Here is a 22,526-nt window from a genome sequence, read left to right as displayed (position 1 = left end):
CAAAGCAGGAGCCACCACCACAGAGTCCATGCTGGGGGAAGAGGGCTATATCCTGGGAAGACACGAGAGGGAGATCTACTTAGAAAGGTGGAAGGCATGAGACCAGTGTGTATAATCAGATTTAAGGAAAGCAAAGCTTTCAACTTGGACACAACCCAGTGGTGAGCAGAGAGGAATACAGCAAGACTGAGAACCTGGAAACAAAATGAGGACAGGTGTAAGGAACCAATGAGAAAAACCATGAGTAGAACCTGTGCGCGGAGCATGTGTGCAGGGGCTCCCCCTTTAGGCACTCTGTGGTATTGCTACAGCTTAGGCTGGAGGGCTTAAGGGAAAGGGACAAGAAAGACCCTGACAAAGTGAGGGTTTTGTTAGCCAACTTACCTTTCCAGTTGTGTTTTTCTGAACCTGATTTTTAAATTGGTAACAACTCAGACTAAATGTGTTAGATGCGTGATGTACATGAAGATGCCTGAATGTGTATCTTCCGTATAATTGTACTTCCACACCTGTTGCCTGTTGTGCTCTGGGTGGCCCTACGAGGAAGGACCAGTGGGCATTAATGTCACTCTTCAGAGGAGAGAGAGATCTAAGGGCTAGATGACATCTTTGCCTCATCCATTCGCTGTGCACCCAGCTTCCATGCAGAACCAGCACCCACACCCCAGCCAAATCCAGACATCCTCCCCTGCTTGCCACCTTGCATTCCTCCAACTCAGAGAAAGGCGGCCCCCGCATGCCTAGGCCTCCCTTCCTGGCCCAGGCTCATCCCTGGATGCGATGTGCTTTGGTTCCTCTGGTTGGTAATTTCTCTGCCTGCCCTGGGCTGGCCCTAGAACTCAACCCCTTCACCTGCTGATTTAGAGAGACAGGCTGCAGGACCTCTCCTGAGGGGGGCTGGACAGGTTGTGGTAGGTAGGTAACAGACGCACCCAGTTTTCTTGCCACCTACGTGATTAGCAATCCCTGAAGGTTCTGCGAGTGTAGGCGGAGAGGGTCACCCTGGAGCACTGCCCTGTACAAGGAGTCCTTTCCTAAATAGTACCAGAGTCCAGCCTACGAAATAGCCCTTTTGCACTTCCTTTTGTTAAAATCAGAAGCTTCTTTTCTGGTTTCTGTCATCGCTCACTTCCAGATTCAGCAAAATGGAAAATTGGTAACGTTTAGTTAGAGAAGTAAATTGCACATATGTTTTCTTCTCATTATGTGGAGGTCCCATAAATCTGCTAAAAGGCCAAATGGTTGTTTTGTGTGGGCACCAAAAGTGCCTCTTCTTACCCTAGTCTCTTCCTTGATTTTTAAGGCTCTCTGGGAATTTCTCTTTTCTTTTCTTCCTTTCCCCATGTTCCTTTTCTATTTTCTTTTTACTGGGAAATTCCTATTTCCATCCCCTACCTTTTCAAAGGACCTCCCCATTCTACATGGTGACACTCTCTTTTTTTCTTTATTATTCCAGTTATTCCTGGGGCTTTGGTATAATCTGAGACAGATGATGTTCTATCTAATAATAATTTTTAAGTAATCTAACTCAGAAAAGGATTTGAGCTAGACTCACAGTGTGAGTTAGACATAACAGAACCACAAAACAAGGATAGCGATACAAAAAATATATATGTTGTTAACACTAAAGAACACCTCTATACCGGAAAATCTCTCCTAAGGTTTATTACTGCAATTGAGTGCAAAACTCAGCTTTGAGTTTCCTGGCCTCCAAGGCAAAAAAAGGAAACATGCATTATAAAGCTCTCATCATCTAATTTAAACACACACACACACACACACACACACACACACGCACGCACACACACACACACACACACACCATAATCTTTACCAAAAAAAACTGTTCACAGAAAAATTATTTCTGACTTTAGCACATTCTATCCAAGGCTAATAATACTCTTAGATCTTTCTGGTGATCTGAGTCAGTCACCTGGGATTTTTTTTTTTAAACACTCTGTAACAAGGTCTACACCTAGGTTACATATAGGGAAATTATTGACTCTTCTCAGATCAGTCAGGGTCTTTTCCAGTCACATGGTCACATTTGTAAATAATAGCACTCATTATATAAAGTGCCCTCCACCCCACCCCAGGAAGCCAGTATGAAATCATGACCTTTCCCTTAAGGAAAAGGAGATCTTAGAGTTCATTTGGCCTAGCTTCTTCAGTTCCCAGATGAGGAACTGATGCTTCTCAATGTTCGGTAACTTAGTGCCTCACTGTTCTTTGGAGAACCCATATAATGACTAAGCTCGTGTACTCTGGATTCTGGCAGACTTGAGATCAAATCTCTGGCCCAGTAGCTACAGTATCCTATCTCCCATCTAAATATGCTATATAAGTTACTTAGCTTCTGAAGTTTCTAAGCCTCAGTTTGCTCCTCTGTAAATAGGGATGATAATTACCTTCCAAGGCTGTTTTGATAATTAAATGCAATAATATATGTTTAAGCTTTTTGCACAGAGCGTGACACATTGTAAACACTCAAGAAATGGTGAGTGCTGTAAAATCCTGAGAATGATGATGATGACGTAGACCATGATAATGGAAAACCTGGATCAAAACTTAGGTTGCCTAATATCTACTGTAGCCCTCTTTCCATTACCCCCTTATACCAGGATTCCTATCTGAAATTATATGCCGACCTGAACCACATCCCTTAGAACTGCACTACCCAACAGGGTAGCTGCTAACCATCAGTGGCTATTTACAGTTAGATTAATTAAAAATAAATATCATTAGGGGTGACTGGGTGGCTCAGTCAGTTAAGTTAATGACTTCGGCTCAGGTGACGATCTTGTGGTTTGTGAGTTTGAGCCCCACGTTGGGCTCTGTGCTGACAGCTCAGAGCCTGGAGCCTCTGCTTCAGATTCTCTGTCTCCCTCTCTGCCCCTCCTCTACTCATGCTCTGTTGCCTCTCTCTCTCAAGAATAAATAAAAAAATTAAAATATAAATACATACAGAAATAAATATCGTTAGGATTTTAGCTGCTCAGTCACACCAGCCCCATTCCCAGTGTTCAGTAGCCATGTGTGGTCTGTGGCTATTGTATTGGACAATACAGATACAGGACATTTGCATCATAGCAGAAAGTTCTGCTGGAAGCTGCCTTCACGGCTCCCCCCACCCCCTAGCAACTTCCTGATGTCGGTATTTTGTTATTTATGTATTTATTTCAAAATATTACACTATTCTTCTAAGCTACGTGAGAAGGTTCTCTTAACTCTACCGGTGAGTTCCCTGGAGGCCCACAGAGCCTCAAGGGGAGACAAGTCACAGCTGGTCCAAAACACGCTTCCGACTCAGTCACTCTATGGTGGCCCAGAAGACCCACAGAATCAGCTGTCTTAAGTCTGTTTCCATAGGGTTCGGATTGATCAGGGCTGGAGTATGAATTTAATCCGTCTTGTCATACTGCCAAATGCAGGGTAATATGAGTTCAAAGGGTTTATTACAAGAGCACAAGAATATCGTTTTCTCAAAGCCACAGCCCGGTGGCACAGACACCAAGGAGGGCATAGGGGAGGCTCTGGACCATGCTCGGTCTCGCCCTTTTATCCTCCTTTTTTGTAAGGAAGAAAGAGATTCCGCGTGGTGTTTCAAAATTGATGTTATTGGAATATTGTTCAGCCATGAGAAAAATAAAGAAAATCCTTCCATTTACAACAACATGGATGGATCTTGAGGGCATTATCCTGAGTGAAATAAGTCAGACAGAGAAATACTGTATGATCTCGTATATATGTGGAATCTAAAAAAGCTGAACTGATAGAATAGAACGGTGGTTGTCAGGGGTGGGGAGGTGGGGGCACGTGGAGAAAGGCTGGTCAAAGGGTGCAAGCTTCAGCTAGAAGATGTGTAAGTTCTGAGAATCTCATAACGTACAACACAGCGACTATAGTTAGCCATACTGTCTTACATATTTGAAGGTGGCGGAGAGAGTAGATCTGATGTGTGAACTAACCCTACCCTGGTAATCGCTTTGCAATACATATGTATCGAATCATCCCGCTGTACACCCCGCATTGACACAATGTCACATGTCAATTACATCTCAATAAAGCTGGGGGGAAATAGCTAAAATAAAATAAACCTGATTTGTTAATTTTAAATGTGTGATGTTTTCTTGCCAGAGAACGTTTGCAAGGATAAAGACTTTGATATATGTTTCTGACTTCAAGAGCATCTGTGTTATTATTTTTATTGGTTACGTTAATTATAATGAGCTCAAAGCCATTGTCGGTATATTTTCACAAGGTTAATAAACTCCATTTCCTATGACATAGTTTACAGCTTTAAATGAACAAACAGTTCATTGTAACAAGTATTTTGATACATGTGGTTTCTGGGAACAGATAGTGTCACGTTTCCAAGTTTGTAGTCTTCAGACGATAACTATTAAAAGGAAAAGTTGGAGTGCCGGAGTGGCTCAGTCGGTTAAGCATCTGATTGTTGATTTTGGCTCAGGTCATGATCTCACGGTTCGTGGGCTCAAGCCCTGCATCAGGCTCTGTGCTGACAGCTCAGATCCTGGAGCCTGCTTCGGATTCTGTGTTTCCCTCTCTCTCTGCCCCTCCCCTGCTCGCTCTCTCTCTCTCTCTCTCTCAAAAAATAAACATTAAACAGTATGGGAAATGATATTAGTGCCAGAATTAGATTTGGCTATGAGTGATAGAAAACCCACATAGCAGGTGTTTAACAAGATAGGAGTTTATTTCTCATATAAAAAAAGTCTGGAAGAATCCAGGACCAGGTGTGGCCACCTAAGCAAATGTCAGAAATCCAAGTGCTTCTAGGTTTTCTGCTCTGTCATCATCTACATGTGGCTTCCACCTCCTTGTCCAGTTTTTCTGATTTAGCAACAGCCATCGTGTCTATGTTCTTGCCAGCAGAATGGACATAGACCAGAGAACACTGGGCTTCCTCCTTTTAGGGACCTTTCTAGAAGTTTCACAAGAAACTTCTGCTTAGGGGCACCTGGGTGGCTCAGCAGGTTAAGTATCCGACTCTTGATCTCAGCTCAAGTCATGATCTCACAGTTTGTGGGATCAAATCCCACATCGGGCTCTGTGCTGACAGCATGGAACCTGCTTGGGATTCCCTCTCTCTCTCTCTCTCTGTCTCTGTCTCTCTCTCTCTCTGTCCCTCTCCCCCCCCCCACTTGTGCGCACTCTTTCTCTCTCTCTCTCTCAAAATAAATAAATAAAAACTTAAAAATAATCTTTATTCTTCCAAATCTTAACAAAAAGAAAGAAAGAAACTTCTGCTTATATTATCGTAAGAACCAGTCCCCTAGCTACAAGGGAGACTGAAAAATGTGTGCCAGGTGGTTATGAGCCCAGTTAACTAGTGGGGGGTTTTATTACTAAGGAAGAAGAAGAAAACACATATGGAGGGACACCCAATGGTCTCTGCCAGAGTATAAAAATATTCTCTGTTAACTTTGTGAACAGTTAGAGCGAACCTTTCATTTTGCATTCTCAGAGGTGTTTTTGTCGATCCATTCTTGACATTTCTTTTCGAATACTTTTCTGATTTTGTGTTTTTCCACTGCAGTTCTGGGGAAAAAGTAAAGTATTGGGAGTTTACACTTTTATTTCAGAAGTTACGAGGCCCTAGGTGGTGTTTCCCCCATCTCTCCAGTGTGATCCTACCATCCCTCCCCTGCATTACTCTCTCTCCTTCATCTCAGCTCCAGCCACACCAAGCTGAATTCCCCGAAAGCACTATGCCCCAGCCTGCCACTGGGCCTTTGCACATGCTGTATCCTCTGCCTGGAATGATAGTATATGTGGCTACTAGCCCTGGCTCTGGGTCTAACTGCCTACATATACACCCCAGTACTGTTCCTTATACCTGTGTCCCCTTAGGCAAGCTGTATAAACCTCTCTGTGCCTGTTTAAGTGTCTGCAGAATGAGGATAATAATAGTACTTACTTTACAGTTCTTGTCCTTATCAAATGAGCCAATGAAAGACAAATGCTCAAAACCATGCCTCACATATGAGCCTTTAATAACAGCTGACTTTGTTGAGCATTTTACTATGTGCTAAGCACCTTACAGAGATTCTCTTAATCTTCCACAACAATCCCATAGGGTGGCCTTGCTATTTCTCCCATTTTACATACAAGGAAACTGAGGCACAGAGAAGTTAAATAACTTGCCCAAGTCCCACAGCTAGCTAGTGACGGAGCCTGGGCTCCAACATAGGGCCTTCTGTCTTTAGAACGGGTGCCCTTCCCACCACACCAGCGCCACATATAAAGGTTTCCCTCCTAAGGCTGTGTGCTTCCCTTTACAGATTTTCACGATAATCCTTTTGGAAGCAGGGGCAGGCCCAGGTGATCCCTGTGGGCCCATCCCTGGCCTTTGCCTCTCAGCCTGCCACAGCCCAAGCCCTGCCCTTTTAGGCTTCTGGAACCACTGCCCCTGGGATGTGAGTCCCTGTATCATTTGCCACCTCCCAAATGTTTATCTGTTGTGCCCAAGGCTGTGAGGAAGGTTCTGTGGCACCTCAAACAGCCTGTGGCTTCCCCTATTCTGAAGCCCTGGCTCCCCTCCCAGGCCATTTATATCCCAGGCCCTGCCATCATCCCAGCCACTTGAGATCAGGTTCCCACCACAGAGGCTCTGAGCCCCTAAGCCAGGCCTGGCTTCGGTGCGGCCAGCAGCTCAGAGTGGGGAGGTCCAGGCTGGTCTGTTGGTCCCTGCGTGGTGTGTGAGGAAGGACTTCGGGGCTGCCATGCATCTTGCAGCTCAGGGCTGGCATCCTCTAGACCTGACGGGCTCCCTTTGAGCGGGCATCAGAACCCCTGCAGAGAACGAACCAGGCAGATGCCCAGGGTGCTTGTCTCAATAATGGCCATCATCTCTGCAACCTATATTTTACAAAGAAAAAGGGTCTTTGCAGATGTGATTTAGTCTTGGGTGCTAACAGTGGGGAAATAATCCTGGATTATCTGGGTGGGCCTTGAATCCAATCCCACGTGTCCTTAGAGGAGAAAGAGATTTGACACCCACCCCAGAGGAGGAGATGATGTAAACACAGAGGCAGAGATGGAGCGATATAGCCTCAAGCCAAGGAGTGCTGGAGACCACCAAAAGCTGGAAGAGGCAAGGAATGAGCTTTTCCCTAGATCCTCTGGAGGGAGCACAGTTCTGCTGGAACCTTGGTTTTAGACTTCTGGCCCCAGACACGGTGAGAGAATACACTTCTGTTGTTTAAGCCACCCAGTTTGTGGTACTCTGTTACAGCACCCCCAGGAAACCAGTGCACCCTGCAATCAGGCAGGAAGGCAGGAATATGCATTTTAATCCGTTCCCCGGGTGATTTTGAGGCCCCCCCCCCCACCACCGAGATGCAGCACTAGACGGAGAGTGCAGACTGAAACTCCAGAAGAGCTGTAATTCCTCCTCTCCCCCGTTTTTGCTCCTCTCCTGTTCAAACGGTGGGAGACGGGAGCATGTTGGATGCTTAGATGCAGGTGGGAAAGTGCAGAGGAGTGGGGGGTGGTGCTGAGTTAGGGGGCAGGGAGGTAAGTGATGGAGCTTCCTCCCCACGGGAAGCAGAGGGAGGCAGGCAGAGGAGGAACCTTCCTCCCCAGGATGGGAGGGGAGCTGAAAGCGGGGCGAGGGTGCAGGGAGGGGACAGCTGTTACTCATATATCATATTTGCTCTGCCTGAACCTACTGGTACCTCAACCCTCCATTTGCAGCCCTCCATCCCCCTCCATCACCTGCTTCAGAATATGTGACAGGAAAGCCAAAGAAGGTTCCAAGGTCAGCCACAGGGGCCTGTTGGCATGATTAGCAGAGGTCAGCCTCCTCACTCAGGGACCCTTGGCCCTTGCCCCATGTCGGGGAATTTATATAATCACCCCTTGATGGGGCTGACTTCCACACTCAAAGGGCTTGTCCGTTGGGTGTGAAATGGCTTGCTCTTCCCGAAAAGCATAATCCTACCCATGATGCCTTTGTTTCACAGCCCTCAGGCAATGTGTCTACACACTCGGGTGTTGGGAAGCAGTCTTCTGTGGGACCCAGCACCCAAGCTTCCTCCCTGCCCTGGTGATTGTGGGTGACGGTGAAGGGGTTCCCCCATCAGCACAGAAGGAGGAGGCTGCAGGTCTGCTCAGGTCTGAAAGCAGTTAGCGGGCAGAACCCCCTGGTGGTCGGAGGTCAGCCTTTTTCTCTTAAGGCCTCCAGCCGATTGGATGAGGCCCACCCACTTTACGAAGATAATCCGCTTTACTCAAAGTCCACCCATCTAAATGTTAATCTCGTCTTAAAAAAAAAATACCTTCGTGGCAACATCCAGACTAGGCTTGACCACATATCGGGGTACTGTGACCTAGCCACGTTGACATGTAAAATTAATCATCATAAGATATATTCTTTTGAATAAGAATACACACATAGGATACATTCCCAGGATGATGATAAACACTGTCATGAATACAAAATTCCTATCAGACAGTGGGATGGGCATTTGGCGGAGAACAAACTCCCTGAGACTGAGAACTTTGGTTTAGTAAGACTGTTGAAAGACCAAAGGGGAATCCTGGTGGGAGGCAGAACCCACCTCCCAGGATAAGAGCAGAAATTGCCAGACACCTGCTCTCCCAGCCTCCCTGGCAGTTTGGCACAGGCTCATAAACTAGGCTCACACAGGCCTCAGGAGGTCTGAATCCAAAAGAGCCCCTTCTTCCCTTCCATTGTCTCCTGGGCCTCTACCCCCTTTTGCAAATGACTCACTTCTGGACTCACTTTCTCCTCCTTAAACATGATAAGAGAATTCACCTTCCCTGGTTTCTGGCTTGAGTCATAATACTGCCCTCGGGCCTGGTTACTCAAAATGTGGTCCATACGCTGGCAGGTGCATCATCACCTGGGAGCTTGTTACAAATGCAGAATCTCAGGCTCTACCCCAGACCCACTGAATCAGAATCTGCATTTTAACAAGATCCCAGGCGATTCATGTGCACGTTCATGTTCGAGAAGCACCGACCTAGAGCACCCCCTTGGCTTCTCCCACTCCAGACCCTCTGCCAGAACCACCCTCGGGGGCAGTGCAACTGTACTTTGCACAGTGGGACCCTGTCATTGTAGCAAATAAGCCATGGCCACCTCTGACCTCGGCGTCTTCCTAGCGTTCGTGCCCACAATACACGGAGATCACAGTGAATATTGCTATGGAAACCAACCTTGGATGTTGTCTGCTATCAATTTTGCTGCTTTTCCTTCACTCCCTGCATCTCTGGAATTATGAGCTCCTAAATCACACTCGAACACCTAAATTTCTCTGCAGCCTAAGACTTAACAAATAACAAAGATGTAGAGTCAAGGCCACACAATGTATAAAGGAAAGGCCTAGCAACTGCAGAGGTTCGCCTTGATTTAAAAAGCAAAGACAGGAGTGGTGTAGCAAGGCTCTCCCTCCGCCAGCCCAGAGAACACTCGAGTGATGCTAAAAACCACGCCAGTGATGCTGATGAGTGAAGATACCACCTGCTGAACATTTCTTGGTGCCAGGCTGTATATACCAAGCCATTCAATTCTGATAGTGCCCTCTGTCTTAGTTTCCTGTGGCTGCTGTTAAAAAGAAATTGCCACGGACGTGAAGACTCCAGACAATACAGATTTATTGTCTTACGGTTCAGGAGGTCAGAAGTACGAAATCTGACTCACTGGGCTAAAGTGAAGGTGTCAGCAGGGCTGGTGCCTTCCAGAGGCTCCAGGGGAGGATCACTTGGCCTGTTCTAGCTTCAGAAGGGCGCCTGCATTCCGTGGCTCATGGCCCCTTTCCTCCATTCATCCAGTTACTTCTCACGTCCTCACATCTCCTACTCCCTTCTAGTTTTTAAGAAATGTTTATTTATTTATTTTGAGAGAGAGAGAGAGAGAGAGAGAGAGAGAGAGTTAGAGCAGGGGAGGGGCAGAGAGATGGAGGCAGAGAATCCCAAGCAGGCTTCACATTGTCAGTGTGGAGCCGGACACGGAGTTTGAACTCGGGAACCGTGAGATCATGACCTGAGCCAAAACCAAGAGTAGACGCATAACCCACCCAGGTGTCCTATTCTCCCTTCTTTGACCTTCTCTCCTCTCTCTGCTAAGGACTTGTGGTTGCATTTAGGGCCCACCTGGATGATTCCAGATAGCCTTTTCTTCTCAAAATCCTTAACTTATAATCACATGTGCAAAGACAGTTTTGCCAGATAAGGTAACATTGACGAGTTCTAGGCATTAGGAGGGAGACATCTTTGGGGGGATTATGCAGCCCACCACACCCTGTTGAGTAGCTACTGTTATTATCCCCATTTTCCCATGAGAGAACTCAGGCACAACAATTGAAACACCTTGTTCAAGGTCACACAGCCTGAAGGTGGAGCTGGAATCCAGCTCTGGGTCAGCCTCTCTCCAAAGCCCGAGGTTCTAATTCCAACCTCTGCCCTGTACGGCCTCCAGATGACTTTGAACTCACCCGCTGTTGTCAGTAGGTTCAAGGAAATGAACTGAAAACCGTCAGCTCTCTAAAGAGTTGGAGCTTCCAAGTGAAATTTGTCTACCACAGACCAAAACCTCAAGGGCAAGGCAGGACTTAAGTCAAACCACAGGTGTATTGGTCTTCTAGGGCTTCTGTAACAAATTAACACAGGCTAGGCGCCTTGAATAAAAGAAACTTATTTTCTCACAGTGCTGGAGACTGGAAGTCCAAGATCAAGGTGTCTGCGGGTTTGATTTTTTTTCCCCAAGGCCTCTTTCCTTGGCTTGCAGATGGCTGTCTCTTGCTACCTTTTTCACATCGTGCCCTGCTGTGCACACACACCCTTGGTGTCTCTCTGTGTCCTAATCTCCTCTTCTTTTAATTTTAAATTTGCTTATTTATTTTTAGAGAGAGAGCGTGCATGTGAGCTGGGGGAGGCAGAGAGAGAGGGAGAGAGAGAATCCCAAGCAGGCCCCTCACTGCCAGCGTGGAGCCCGATGTGGGGCTCAAACCCATGAACCATGAGATCATGCCCTGAGCCGAAATCAAGAGTTGGACGCTTAACCAACTGAGCCACCCAGGTGTCCCCTCATCTCCTCCTCTTATGGGGATATCAGTCATACTGAATTAGGGCCCAGCCTAATGGCCTCATTTTAAAAATTACATTCCGAGGTGCTGGGAATTAGGGCTTCAACATAAGCATTTGGAGGGGATACAGTGCAGCCCTTATGCAGAGGTATTCTCTGCCCTCAGAAACAAGGCAGTTTATGTGTCTGAGGTGAGTTCAGAGCCCTGTGGACGCCTTCATTCACAGCTTAAATGCTGGTGCTTCGTTCTTCATCACCCTGTTTCCGCACTAACCCGCTGCGACCCTATCGGTCCCCCCGCTTTGTGATCCTATTGGTTTCCTATGGCTGCTGTAATGAGTCCCCACAAACCTGGTGGGTTAAAACAACACACATTTATTCTCCAGGTGTTAGCAGGGCTGTTCTCTTCCGGAAGCTCTGAGGGAAGAATCCATTTCCTCACTTTTCTGGCTTCTAGAGCTACACCTCTTGGCTTGTGCCCCCGTCCTCTATCTTCAAAGCCCACAACAGAGCATCGTGCTTCACTGTCACCTGTGCCAAATCTCCCTGTTTCTCTTTTATAAGGACCCCGATGCCCGCACGTAGAGCCCACCTGGATAATCCAGGGTACTCTTCCCTTTTCACAATCTTAACTGAATTACAAAAGCAGTCTCTTTTGCCGTCAACATTCACAGGTTCCAGGGGATAGGACTTGATATCTTGGGAGCTCTTATTCAACCTACCACCATGAGTTTTCCTCATTCATGTCCTGGCCACCCCTGTCATCCCTGGAGGGCCAGTATAGGAGATGATGCATGACTGAAAGCCCTTGGTGAGCCGCAAAGGTTTTTTCCACCTCAGGGCCTTTGCACAGTTAATGCTGCCTGGAACATCCATGTCTTTACACACACATTCACATATGCCAATTCCTTCTTGTCTTTGAGGTTTTGTTACCTCCTCAGAGAGGCCTTCACATTGCTCCACCTAAACCCTGTTTATTCTCTGTCCCAGCACTGACACTGATCACAGTTTGTAATTGCTTTATTACTTGTTGGTTTATATGTTCCTTATCTGTGTTATCCCTGTTAGACTGTTAGTTCTGTGAGATCAAGGACCTGACAAGTCCTGTTCTCTGCTCTGTCTCCGGCTCCTGGAAGCGTGCCTGCAGTATGGGTGCTCTCTAAAGGATTGTTGGATGAATGAGTGACGTTAACAGAGGACATTTCATCAGTTACACACCCATGACATGGTTTGGGTTGTATTCTTGACCTGATTCTTGAGGTGCTGCCTCTGGGGATGCCTGTGGTTCAGTATTCCCCAAATGCAACCATGACCTCCTTGTGGGAGGGCCCTATTTTCTAATCTCTCCAAAGCTTTCTGTCCCCATCATTGAGATCTTCACGTGCTTCTGCCCATCTTCAGGGCGTCTTCCTCAGCCCCCAGGAAACTGTCTATATTTCGATATACTCCAAGAATTTTAGAGGAGGAAGGAACTGAATGAATAGACCCAGGGTCGGCCAACTATGACCCGCCATCTGATTTTGTGAAGAAAGTTTTCGTGGAACACAGCCAGGTTCTTTGTCGGGGTCTGCTTTCACACTATAATGGCCAGGTTGAGTGGCTGAGTCGGAGACTCTATGGCCTACAAAGCCTAATATATTTACTATCTGGCCTTGTGCAGAGAAGGTTTGCTGACTCCTGAAACAGACCATCTGATCCAAGCCCATCCACTTTATCGATGAAAACACTGAGAACCTATTTTCAGATCAGAGCCAGAATCCTGCCGTGGGCTTCTAGCAGATTCAGGGCTAGAATCCGGTTCTGCTGAACCCCAGACAAACCAGGCTTCTCCCACATACCCAACCATCCCCCTTAGTGCCCAGCCCCTCCCCGCCCAAACTCCCTTTCAAATCTCGGCGGTCACCCTCCTCACCAGCTTTCTCTTCAGTGTTTCAGAAAGGCCCCACCCATGTATCTTCTCCATCTCCCACCACTCGAATTGGGGCCCAATAACCTTCCTTAGCTGACTTGCTCTCTTGATGCTACAAGAAGCCCACCCCTAGGCTTTCTCTTCCCTTCTAGAATCCCTAGTCCCAACCCCACAGACCTTCTCTTCGAACACCGCAGCAAAGGTTTCAATGGCCACTGCCCTGGTTGAGTTGACCGTGCCCTCCCTCTGTTCACCTCAGGCCACCCAGTTGGAGTTATCAAACCCCAGAAGGAGCTTATTTAGAATGCACGTGCCCAAAGTTAGAGAGGGAGGGAGCCAAACCATAGAGACTCTTAAAAACTGAGAATAAAATGAGGGTTGATGGGGGGTAGGATGGAGGGGACGGTGGGTGATGGGCATTGAGGAGGGCACCTGTCGGGATGAGCACTGGGTGTTGTGTGGAAAACGATTTGACAATAAATTTCATATTAAAAAAAAATAAAATGCACGTGCCCTGGGGCACCTGGGTGGCTCAGTCAGTTGGGCGTCCGACTTAAGCTCAGGTCATGATCTCACGTGAGTTCGTGGGTTTGAGCCCCGCGTCAGGCTCTGTGCCGACAGCTCTGAGCCTGGAGCCTGCTTCAGATCCTGTGTCTCCCTCTCCCTCTGCCCCTCCCCTGCTCATGCTCTGTCTCACTCTGTCTCTCAAAAATAAATAAATGTTAAAAAAAAAAAAAAAATTTAGAATGCACATGCCCAGACCCCACCCCAGACTTGTTAAACCAAAACTCTGGGGGTGAATCAGGGCCTGGGGAATTTTCAGACATACGCACAGTACCCCGTGATTCTGTTGTGGAGCACACAGTCTAAGATTAACCACTTCACTGAGCCATGGGCTTCACAAGCCTCCTGTAGGCTTTAGTCACTGCAGACAACTTCAGAACAAAGTCGATAGTCAATGGAACACGGTTCTCTTCAAAAATAACATCAGGAGAATGCAGCCTTTCTCCTTCCGTTTCCTGCATCCTCTCCTTAACTCAGGCCCTAGAATTCTTCCCCGTCTCCAACCTGCTCCAAAAGAAACATCACAAAATAACACTTTTCCCCCCTCTGAGTAGACAGGATAAGAAGATTTTTGAATGAGTTGCTGGCAAAGAATTCATGTGCTTATAAACTATTGAGGTCAGGGTGATGGAGAGAGAGAAGGCAATGGTGAAAGGAGAATAGGTACAGAGAAAAGTCCAGAGCAGGCTGGAACCCTAGGGTTCAAGGTTTCTTCTTCTGGTGCTCGCCAGCTGTCTTGGTACAGGTGTTATTTTGAAGACAGCAGTGTCTCTTTCTCTCCTCTTCAGTATTCATCAGGAGCTGGCGGCGTGCCCTGGGCCTCGCTCCTCACAGAAAAGGTAGAAGCCGAAGGGCACTCTGCAGTAGAGACGGGACGCAGCCCCCCAGGGGCTGAGAGTTCTGGGCTGCGCTTGGGGGGCACCGAGCAAAGGAAAGGCCAGATGGGATGGCGGCTGCCTTGGGAAAACAACCCAGAGGAGAGTTCTCTGAGCGCTCGGGGCTGGTTTCTACAGCGACGGAGACATGGTGACAAAAATAAGTCCGGCTCACCTGAGACAGTAGAATCCAATTCAATTCCAAGTCAGTGTGTGTTTATTGAGTGCCGGATTCAGTTTAGGTGATGGAGAGAACGAGAGAATGAGGGCGACAGCCTAAGCAGCGGGCTGACTCAGGCAGAAATTCCCTGGGAGACTGCCTCCCAGGTCCATGGGTCCAGAAACTCGATTGTATCCATTGTACCCGGTAGGAAATCGGTAAATCTTTGTCTGTCTGGTGAACAAGTATTTATTAAGTGCTTCCAGCCTGCCAGGGCCGTCCTGGGGCCGTGGCTGAATCAGTGAATCTAGCAGGCCCAGGTCCCTGCCCCCAATGGAGTTTACATTCTTCTACTGGGGCATCTGCATGGCCAATGGGTAAGGTCAGTGGAGTGGGGTCTATTATAGGAGGGGTCCACTGGGAGTGGATCATCAGGAGGAATGTTTAGGGTAGGGTAGGATTTGCTCTGTAGTTGGAAGGGTAAGTGGGGTGCGGATTTTTAAAAAGCTGGAGGCCTTACAGACAGGGGACTGAGCTGCGTGGCCGGAAATGAAAATGGTGTGCCATGGAAATTCCGTGACCAGATCAGCTCGTTCTTCTGGGGCAACAGGTGCATGCTGGTAACAGAGCACATGCTGGGAAGTTACACAAGAGAATGTCAGTACCACATGGGGTTATGGCACACAGGCTGTGTACTCAGACATCTTGGCTCTAACTCCTAGCTCTCACACTTGCTAACCTTGTAATCCAAGGCATGCTACTTAACCTCAATAAGCGTCATTCTCCTGATGGAGAAAATAGGTGTAGTCACAACTAGCTTATAGGTTGGTCCTAAGCATTTCAAGGAGATCATGAATGGGATTCATTGAGAACGACTGTAAAAAGCTTAACTGTTGAATGTTAACATTGGATATACAGCTTGCTTTCTAGCAAACTGGAACTCGCCACCAAAAACTTGGTAGGCAGCTCAGGATGCCTGTATACAGTGAGCAGTTTGTTGCCTTGGCAACCCTCCATTTACGACCCTCTTTCCACCCCATGGCAGCCATGCTGGACTGAATGGCAGCACTGGGGTCAAGGTGAGGCAGGAGAGGTGCCTAGAACATATTTGCATGACCTGGCCTCCTTCAATTTTGCACCCTGAGTGCCCTGCTTGCCTCAGCCTAACCATGGTTCTGCCGAATACAGGAAACATTTTTGGTCTGCACGTTTGTGCGAAATCTGCATTTCTCAAAGTGTGTTCTTTGGTCTACTTAAATCAGCATCATAGGGGCTGCTTATTAAAATTATATTTGTGGGGGATGCCTGGGCGGCTCAGTCAGTTAAGCGTCCGACTTTGGCTCAGGTGTGACGATCTCATGGTTCATGAGTTTGAGCCCTGCGTCGGGCTCTGTGCTGACAGCTCAGAGCCTGGAGCCTGCTTCGGATTCTGTGTCTCCCTCTCTCTCTCTGCCCCTCCCCCACTTGCACTCTGTCTCTCTCTCTCTTTCAAAAATAAAAAATAAAAATAAACAAATAAAAAATTATATTGGTGGACCTGACAAAATCAGCATCTCTGGAGATGAGGTGGGTGGGGCGGGTGTGCATTTTAACACACACACACACACACACACACACGCACACGCACATTCCCAGGCCCTCCACCAACCCTAGAGCAGAAGTTCTTTTTGTGTGTGTGTGTGATAATAATAGCATTATTTTATCTTTTTTTATTTTTTATTTTTTAAAATTTACATCCAAATTAGTTAGCATATAGTGCAACAATGATTTCAGGAGTAGATTCCTTAGTGCCCCTTACCCATTTAGCCCATCCCCCCCTCCCACAACCCATCCAGCAACCCTCAGTTTGTTCTCCATATTTATGAGTCTCTTCTGTTTTGTCCCCCTCCCTGTTTTTATGTTATTTTTGCTTCCCTTCCCTTGTGTTCATCTGTTCTGTGTCTTTTTTTTTTTTTTCAACGTTTATTTATTTTTGGGACAGAGAGAGACAGAGCATGAACGGGGGAGGGGCAGAGAGAGAGGGAGACACAGAATCGGAAACAGGCTCCAGGCTCCGAGCCATCAGCCCAGAGCCTGACGCGGGGCTCGAACTCACGGACCGCGAGATCGTGACCTGGCTGAAGCCGGACGCTTAACCGACTGCGCCACCCAGGCGCCCCTGTTCTGTGTCTTAAAGTCCTCATATGAGTGAAGTCCTATGATATTTGTCTTTCTCTGACTAATTTCACTTAGCATAATACCCTCCAGTTCCATCCATGTAGTTGCAAATGGCAAGATTTCATTCTTTTTGATTGCCGAGTAATACTCCATTGTGTATATATGCCACATTTTCTTTATCCATTCATCCATCGATGGACGTTTGGGCTCTTTCCAGACTTTGGCTCTTGTCGATAGTGCTGCTATAAACATGGAGGTGCCTGTGTCCCTTCGAAACAGCAAACCTGTATCCCTTGGATAAATGCCTAGTAGTGCAATTGCTGGGTCACAGAGCAGTTCTATTTTTAGCTTTTTGAGGAACCTCCATACTGTTTTCCAGAGTGGCTGCACCAGCTTGCATTCCTATAGAGCAGAAGTTCTTTGAGTGTGACCCCAGACCAGCAGTATCTACATCACACAGAAACTCATTAGAAATGCAGATTATTGTCTACCTCCCCAAGCTACTGGATCAGACATCTTGTGGGTGGGGCCCAGCAATCTGTATTTTAACAAGCCCTCCAGATAATTTTGATGTGCAATGAAGTCACCCCTTGGGTGTGTGTGGGGGGGGGGGGGGGGTAAAAACTGCCAGTATCCAGCCCCATCCTAGATGAATTCAATCAGAATCCCTGAGATAGGGCTGCCCGGCCAACCCAGCGATCCTAATGGGAGGACAGAGTTTGTAATCATCACTGGAAGAAACAGGAAGTTGGCACAAATGTATTACACTTACAAAGTACGGTCAGCCTGGGGCGGGGTCTCAGTTAATTCTTGCAACAAGCTGGCCCCTGCTGTGGTCTCCTTAGCTGGTGAGGAACCTGAGACTCCCGGAGCTTCAGGGGGTGTGGCCAGGCCCCCAGGCGCCGGCTCTTGTGCTGGCTGTGCTGGGCAGAGCCACCTGGCTCCGGAGACTGCGTGGGGTCTTGGGTCTTTGCTGTTGGAAGCGTGGTGCTCAGGCAGAGCTGGGGCTGGGAGAGCTCCACCAGGGGAGCCAGGGGAGATGGGAGGGGAGATTTGGAGGACACCCTAGGGCCGGATCCAGAATGGGGAGTCCCAAGTACCAATAACCCCAGGCGTTTTTTGGGTTTTCTACTAAGTGCCAGCCCCTGTGCTTGGTGCTTTAAGTGAGCCATCTCCTGTGTGTTCACATGATCTCTGAGGGAGATAACACTCGCAGGATAGTCACACGGTATCCCTGTTTTGCAGATGAGGAAACTGAGGCCCAAAGACTCCGGAGAGTCTGCCCCGGGGTCGCCGGTGCGGTCACCCGTGCGATCAGGATGTCTCCAAAGGTCCTCCCACCACACGGGGATTCAGAGTCAGGGTCCCCAGGGAAAGCGGGGTGGGGGGGGGGGCTCAGGGGCGGGGGTGGGGGGGTGGGGGCCGGCGAGCAGGAGGTGGGGCTGAGCCTGCAGCCCCCACCACCCGGCCGCCCTAACGCTCTCGCGTCCTCCCGCGCAGGCCCTTCCTCGTGCTGCCGCCGCTGATGGAGTGGATCCGGGTGGCCGTGGCGCACGCCGGCCACCGCCGCAGCTTCTCCATGGACAGCGACGACGTCCGCCAGGCGGCCCGGCTGCTGCTGCCCGGCGTGGACTGCGAGCCGCGCCAGCTCAGGTAGGGCCGGGCCGGGGCGCAGCGAGGGGCGTCCTCCCCCGGGGAGGGGGGGGGGGGGGCGGGACCGCCGGCCGAACCCCGCCCGGCGCCCGCCGTGCGCCCCGCAGACGGTTGAAATGACAGACGCGGGCTGGAGGATAAGCGGGTCCCCGCACTTCCAGGGATGGAGGAGGACGGGAGCAAGGCGTGTTGGGAACGCTCCGCTCTTGGATGACCAGTTATCCGCCTGCCTGTTTCTGTTCACATTCCTTGAGTCTCATTCTCCTCCTCTCCCTCCCTCTCTCCCTCTTCCCTCACTCCAAGAGAAAGAAATTATGGTCTTCCTGTAGTTTTCCAACAAAATCTTGCACAGTTAAATTGCTGGCTGGGTGAAAGCACACCTCTGCTTTTTCACATCCATAGGGATGGCGGGAGCCCTCTATTTCCCGCGCCTGTAACAAGGTCTCTCCCCCATCAGGGTGGGAATTTTTTCTTGGGCCACTTGGGGACCCCCCCCCCCCCCCGTGCATGGGGGCTCATTTTTATCCAAAGCAAAAGAAAGAAAATAAACCACTCAGCTGAGTCAAAACCTGGGTCTAAATGCAAAACAGCAGGAAGCTCAGAGGTGTGTATGCATATGTGTGCTGTCTCCCTTCGGGGTGGTCATTGTCACTATTTTCTTTCTATTTTTCTTTCTTTCCCCCCCCCCCCCCCCGCCCCGGCTTTATTAATACATAGTTGACATATAACATTGTGGACCTGTAAGGTGTACAAGCTGTTGGTTTGATACATTTATATATTGCAACATGATTACCACCTTTAAGAGTGTTGGCTAACACCTCCATTCCATCACATGATGACCATTTCCTTTTTGAGGTGAGACCATTTAAGACCCACTCTCTTAGCAATAGCAACTTTCAAGTATATGATGCAGTATTATTGGCTATAATCACCATACTGTACATTAGATCCCCAGAACTTAGTCATCTTATAACAGGAAGTTGGCACCCTTGGACCAACATGTCCCCATGTCTCCCACCCTCTTGCCCCCGGTAACCACCATTCTACTCTCCGTCTCTCTCAGCTCTGTTTAGAGTCCACATATAAATGAGAGCACACAGTATTTGCCTTTCTCTGTCTGACTTATTTAACTTAGCATAATGCCCTCAAGATCCATCCAAGTTGATGGAAACGCTAGGGTTTCCTTTTTTCTCGTGGCTGAATAATATTCCATTATGTACGTATATATTTTTTTCACATCTTCTTTCTCCATTCATCCATTGATACTTAGGTTGTTTCCATATCTTGGCTATTGTGGCTAATGCTGTATTTGAACGTGGGGGTACAGATGTCTCTTTGCAATCCTGTTTTCATTTCCTTTGGATATCAACCCACAAGTGGGATTACTGTATCCCATGGTAGTTCTATTTTTAATTTTTTGAGGAACTTTCACACTGTTTTCTATCATGGAATGGTGGCTGTACCAATATACATTTCCACCAAGAGTGCCCAAGGGTTCCCTTTTCTCCACATCCTCACCAACACTTGTTATTTCTTAGCTTTTTGATAGCTAGCCGTTCTAACAAGGGTGTGCTGATAACTCATTATGATTTTGATTTGCATTCCTGAGCATGTGGGGTTTCTAAACAGTTTGGGGTTTTTTTTTCCCCTTAGTGTGTGAGGTCTCTGAGTTCTTGGGTGTCTGTGTCCCTGAAGTGTAATGTTTCTGAGCTGTTGGGGGTCTGTATCCCAGATTTGGGGTCTCCCAGCCATTTAGTATGGTCCGCGCAGGATTGGAAGTCCCTCCATTCTTTGTGGATTCCGCATCCTGGATGTGTGGACTCTGAACCCAGAGTGAGAGTTCTCTGAGCTGTTTAAAGGGTCTGTATCAATGTGTGAGACCTACTGGCTGGTTGGAGCCTTTGTTCTTCAGGGCCCTGAACTGGCTGGCTGTTTCCCCAGGTGTAAGGCCTCTGGCTATCTGGGAGTTTGTATTCTCGGTATATGATCTGCAAGGCAGCTTCAGGTATGTGTCCAAGATATGTCCATCTGTAGGTCTCTGTGCTGTTTCTGTATCTGTTTTCAGATTGTGAGGTCTCTGAAGTATTAGCCAGTCTGTACACAGAGTATAGCATTCTGAACACTTGGGTGTGTGCGTCCGATAGAGTGAATCCCTTGAGCCATTTGCTGGTCTTTGCAGGTCTATGTTGATGAGCTGTGTGGGCATCTTCGTCCAGAGTATGAGAGCTCTGAGACGTTCGGGTGTCTTGTCCGAGGTGTGAGTTGTTGAGCAGTTTGAGGATCTTCATGTCAGAGTTTGAGGTCTCTGAGTTGTTTGTTAAATGTTTCACATCCATCTGCTACTGGGGATTTGTGAGGAAGAGTGGAGTTTCTGAACCTTTTGGTGGTCTGTGTTTCAAGATACGAATCTAAAATATGTAAAGAACTCCTACAAGTCGGGGCGCCTGGGTGGCGCAGTCGGTTAAGCGTCCGACTTCAGCCAGGTCACGATCTCGCGGTCCGTGAGTTCGAGCCCCGCGTCGGGCTCTGGGCTGATGGCTCAGAGCCTGGAGCCTGTTTCCGATTCTGTGTCTCCCTCTCTCTCTGCCCCTCCCCCGTTCATGCTCTGTCTCTCTGTGTCCCAAAAAAATAAATAAATGTTGAAAAAAAAAAATTTTAAAAAAAAAAAAAAGAACTCCTACAAGTCAGTAACAAAAAAGCAATCTGATTATAAAATGGGCAGAAGATCTGAATAGGCATATTCCCAAAGAGGACGTCCAGATGGCCACCAAGCACATGAAGAGTTACTCAGCATTGCTCCTCGTCCAGAAAACGCAAATCAGACCCCCAGGGAGATATCCCCTGACACCAGTCAGAATGACTATTAGCAAAAAGACAAGAAACAGGTGTCGGCGAGGATGTGGAGGAAAAGGAACCCTCGTGCAGCGTTGGTGGAAATGCAGACTACGGCAGCCACCATGGAAAACAGTAATGGAGGTGCCTCAAAAAATTAAAATTAGGGTTACCACAGGATGCGGCAATGCCACATTGCTGGGTATCCAGCCGAAGAAACAAAAACACGAATTGGAAAAAATACATATGCATCCCTATGTTTACTGCACATTATTTGTAAGCTAAAACATGGAGACAACCTATGTCCATTGATGGATGAATGGATAAACAAGATGTGGTGTTTATACACAGTGGAATACGATGCAGCCATAAAAACCAATGAAATCTTGGTTTGCAACAACATGGACGGACCTTGAGGGTATTAGGCTAAGTGAAATGAGTCAGAGAAAGACAAATACCACATGCTTTCACTTATGTGTGGAATCTAGGGAAGAAAAAAAAAACAAACAACCCAGACTCATAGATACAAAAAACAGATTAGTGGCTGCCAGAGGAGGGTAATGAGCAATGGGCAAAATGGGTAAAGGGGATTAAAAAGTTCTGGGGCGCCTGGATGGCTCAGCTGGTTAAGTCTCTGACTTCAGCTCAGGTCATGATCTCGCGGCCTGTGAGTTTGAGCCCCACGTCGGGCTCTGTGCTGACAGCTGGGATCCTGAAGCCTGCTTCGGGTTCTGGGTCTGCCTCTCAATCTGCCCCTTCCTCACTCACACTGTCTCAAAAATGAATTAATGTTTAAAAACAATTTTTTAAAAAAGTACAGGCTTCGGGGCACCTGGGTGGCTCAGTCGGTTGAGCGTCCGACTTCAGCTCAGGTCACGATCTCACAGTTCGTGAGTTCGAGCCCCGCGTCGGGCTCTGGGCTGGTGGCTCAGAGCCTGGAGCCTGCTTCCGATTCTGTGTCTCCCTCTCTCTCTGCCCCTCCCCCATTCATGCTCTGTCTCTCTCTCTGTCTCAAAAATAAATAAACATTAAAAAAAAATTTTTTTTTTTAAATAAAAAAAAAATAAAAAAAAAGTACAGGCTTCTAGTTATAAAATAAGTAAGTCACGGGGATGAAGAATATAGTCAGTTATATGTATTAACTGGGGCGCCTGAGTGGTTCAGTCGATTGAGTGTCCAACTTCCACTCAGGTCATGATCTCACAGTTCGTGAGTTTAAGCCCTGCGTTGGGTTCTGGGCTGACAGCTCAGAGCCTGGAGCCTGCTTCGGATTCTGTGTCCCCCTCTCTCTCCGCCCCACCC

The 22,526-nt window shown here is 47.9% G+C and overlaps 1 protein-coding gene across 2 annotated transcripts in view; it reads left to right on the top strand.

The window, feature by feature from the left end:
• The window catches only part of ABTB3 (ankyrin repeat and BTB domain containing 3), a 318,626-nt gene that overhangs the window by 220,852 nt on the left and 75,248 nt on the right, over nt 1–22,526 (top strand). The window contains exons 1-2 of one of the 2 annotated variants that reach the window (XM_086712441.1): nt 17,964–18,070; nt 18,240–18,392. In XM_086712441.1, coding sequence (XP_086568567.1) covers nt 17,985–18,070; nt 18,240–18,392 — 239 coding nt within the window. In that variant the 5' untranslated portion in view covers nt 17,964–17,984. Of the gene's footprint in view, nt 1–17,963; nt 18,071–18,239; nt 18,393–22,526 lie in introns of those variants that run through there. The other variant, XM_086712439.1, reaches the window with a different exon arrangement.

This window comes from Puma concolor, chromosome B4 (genome assembly GCF_028749965.1).
Source record: "Puma concolor isolate L17-30 chromosome B4, mPumCon1.1.hap2, whole genome shotgun sequence".
Lineage (NCBI taxonomy): Eukaryota > Metazoa > Chordata > Mammalia > Carnivora > Felidae > Puma > Puma concolor.
Note: the sequence above shows the minus strand (reverse complement) of the source record. Positions and strands in the feature narration are given on the sequence as shown.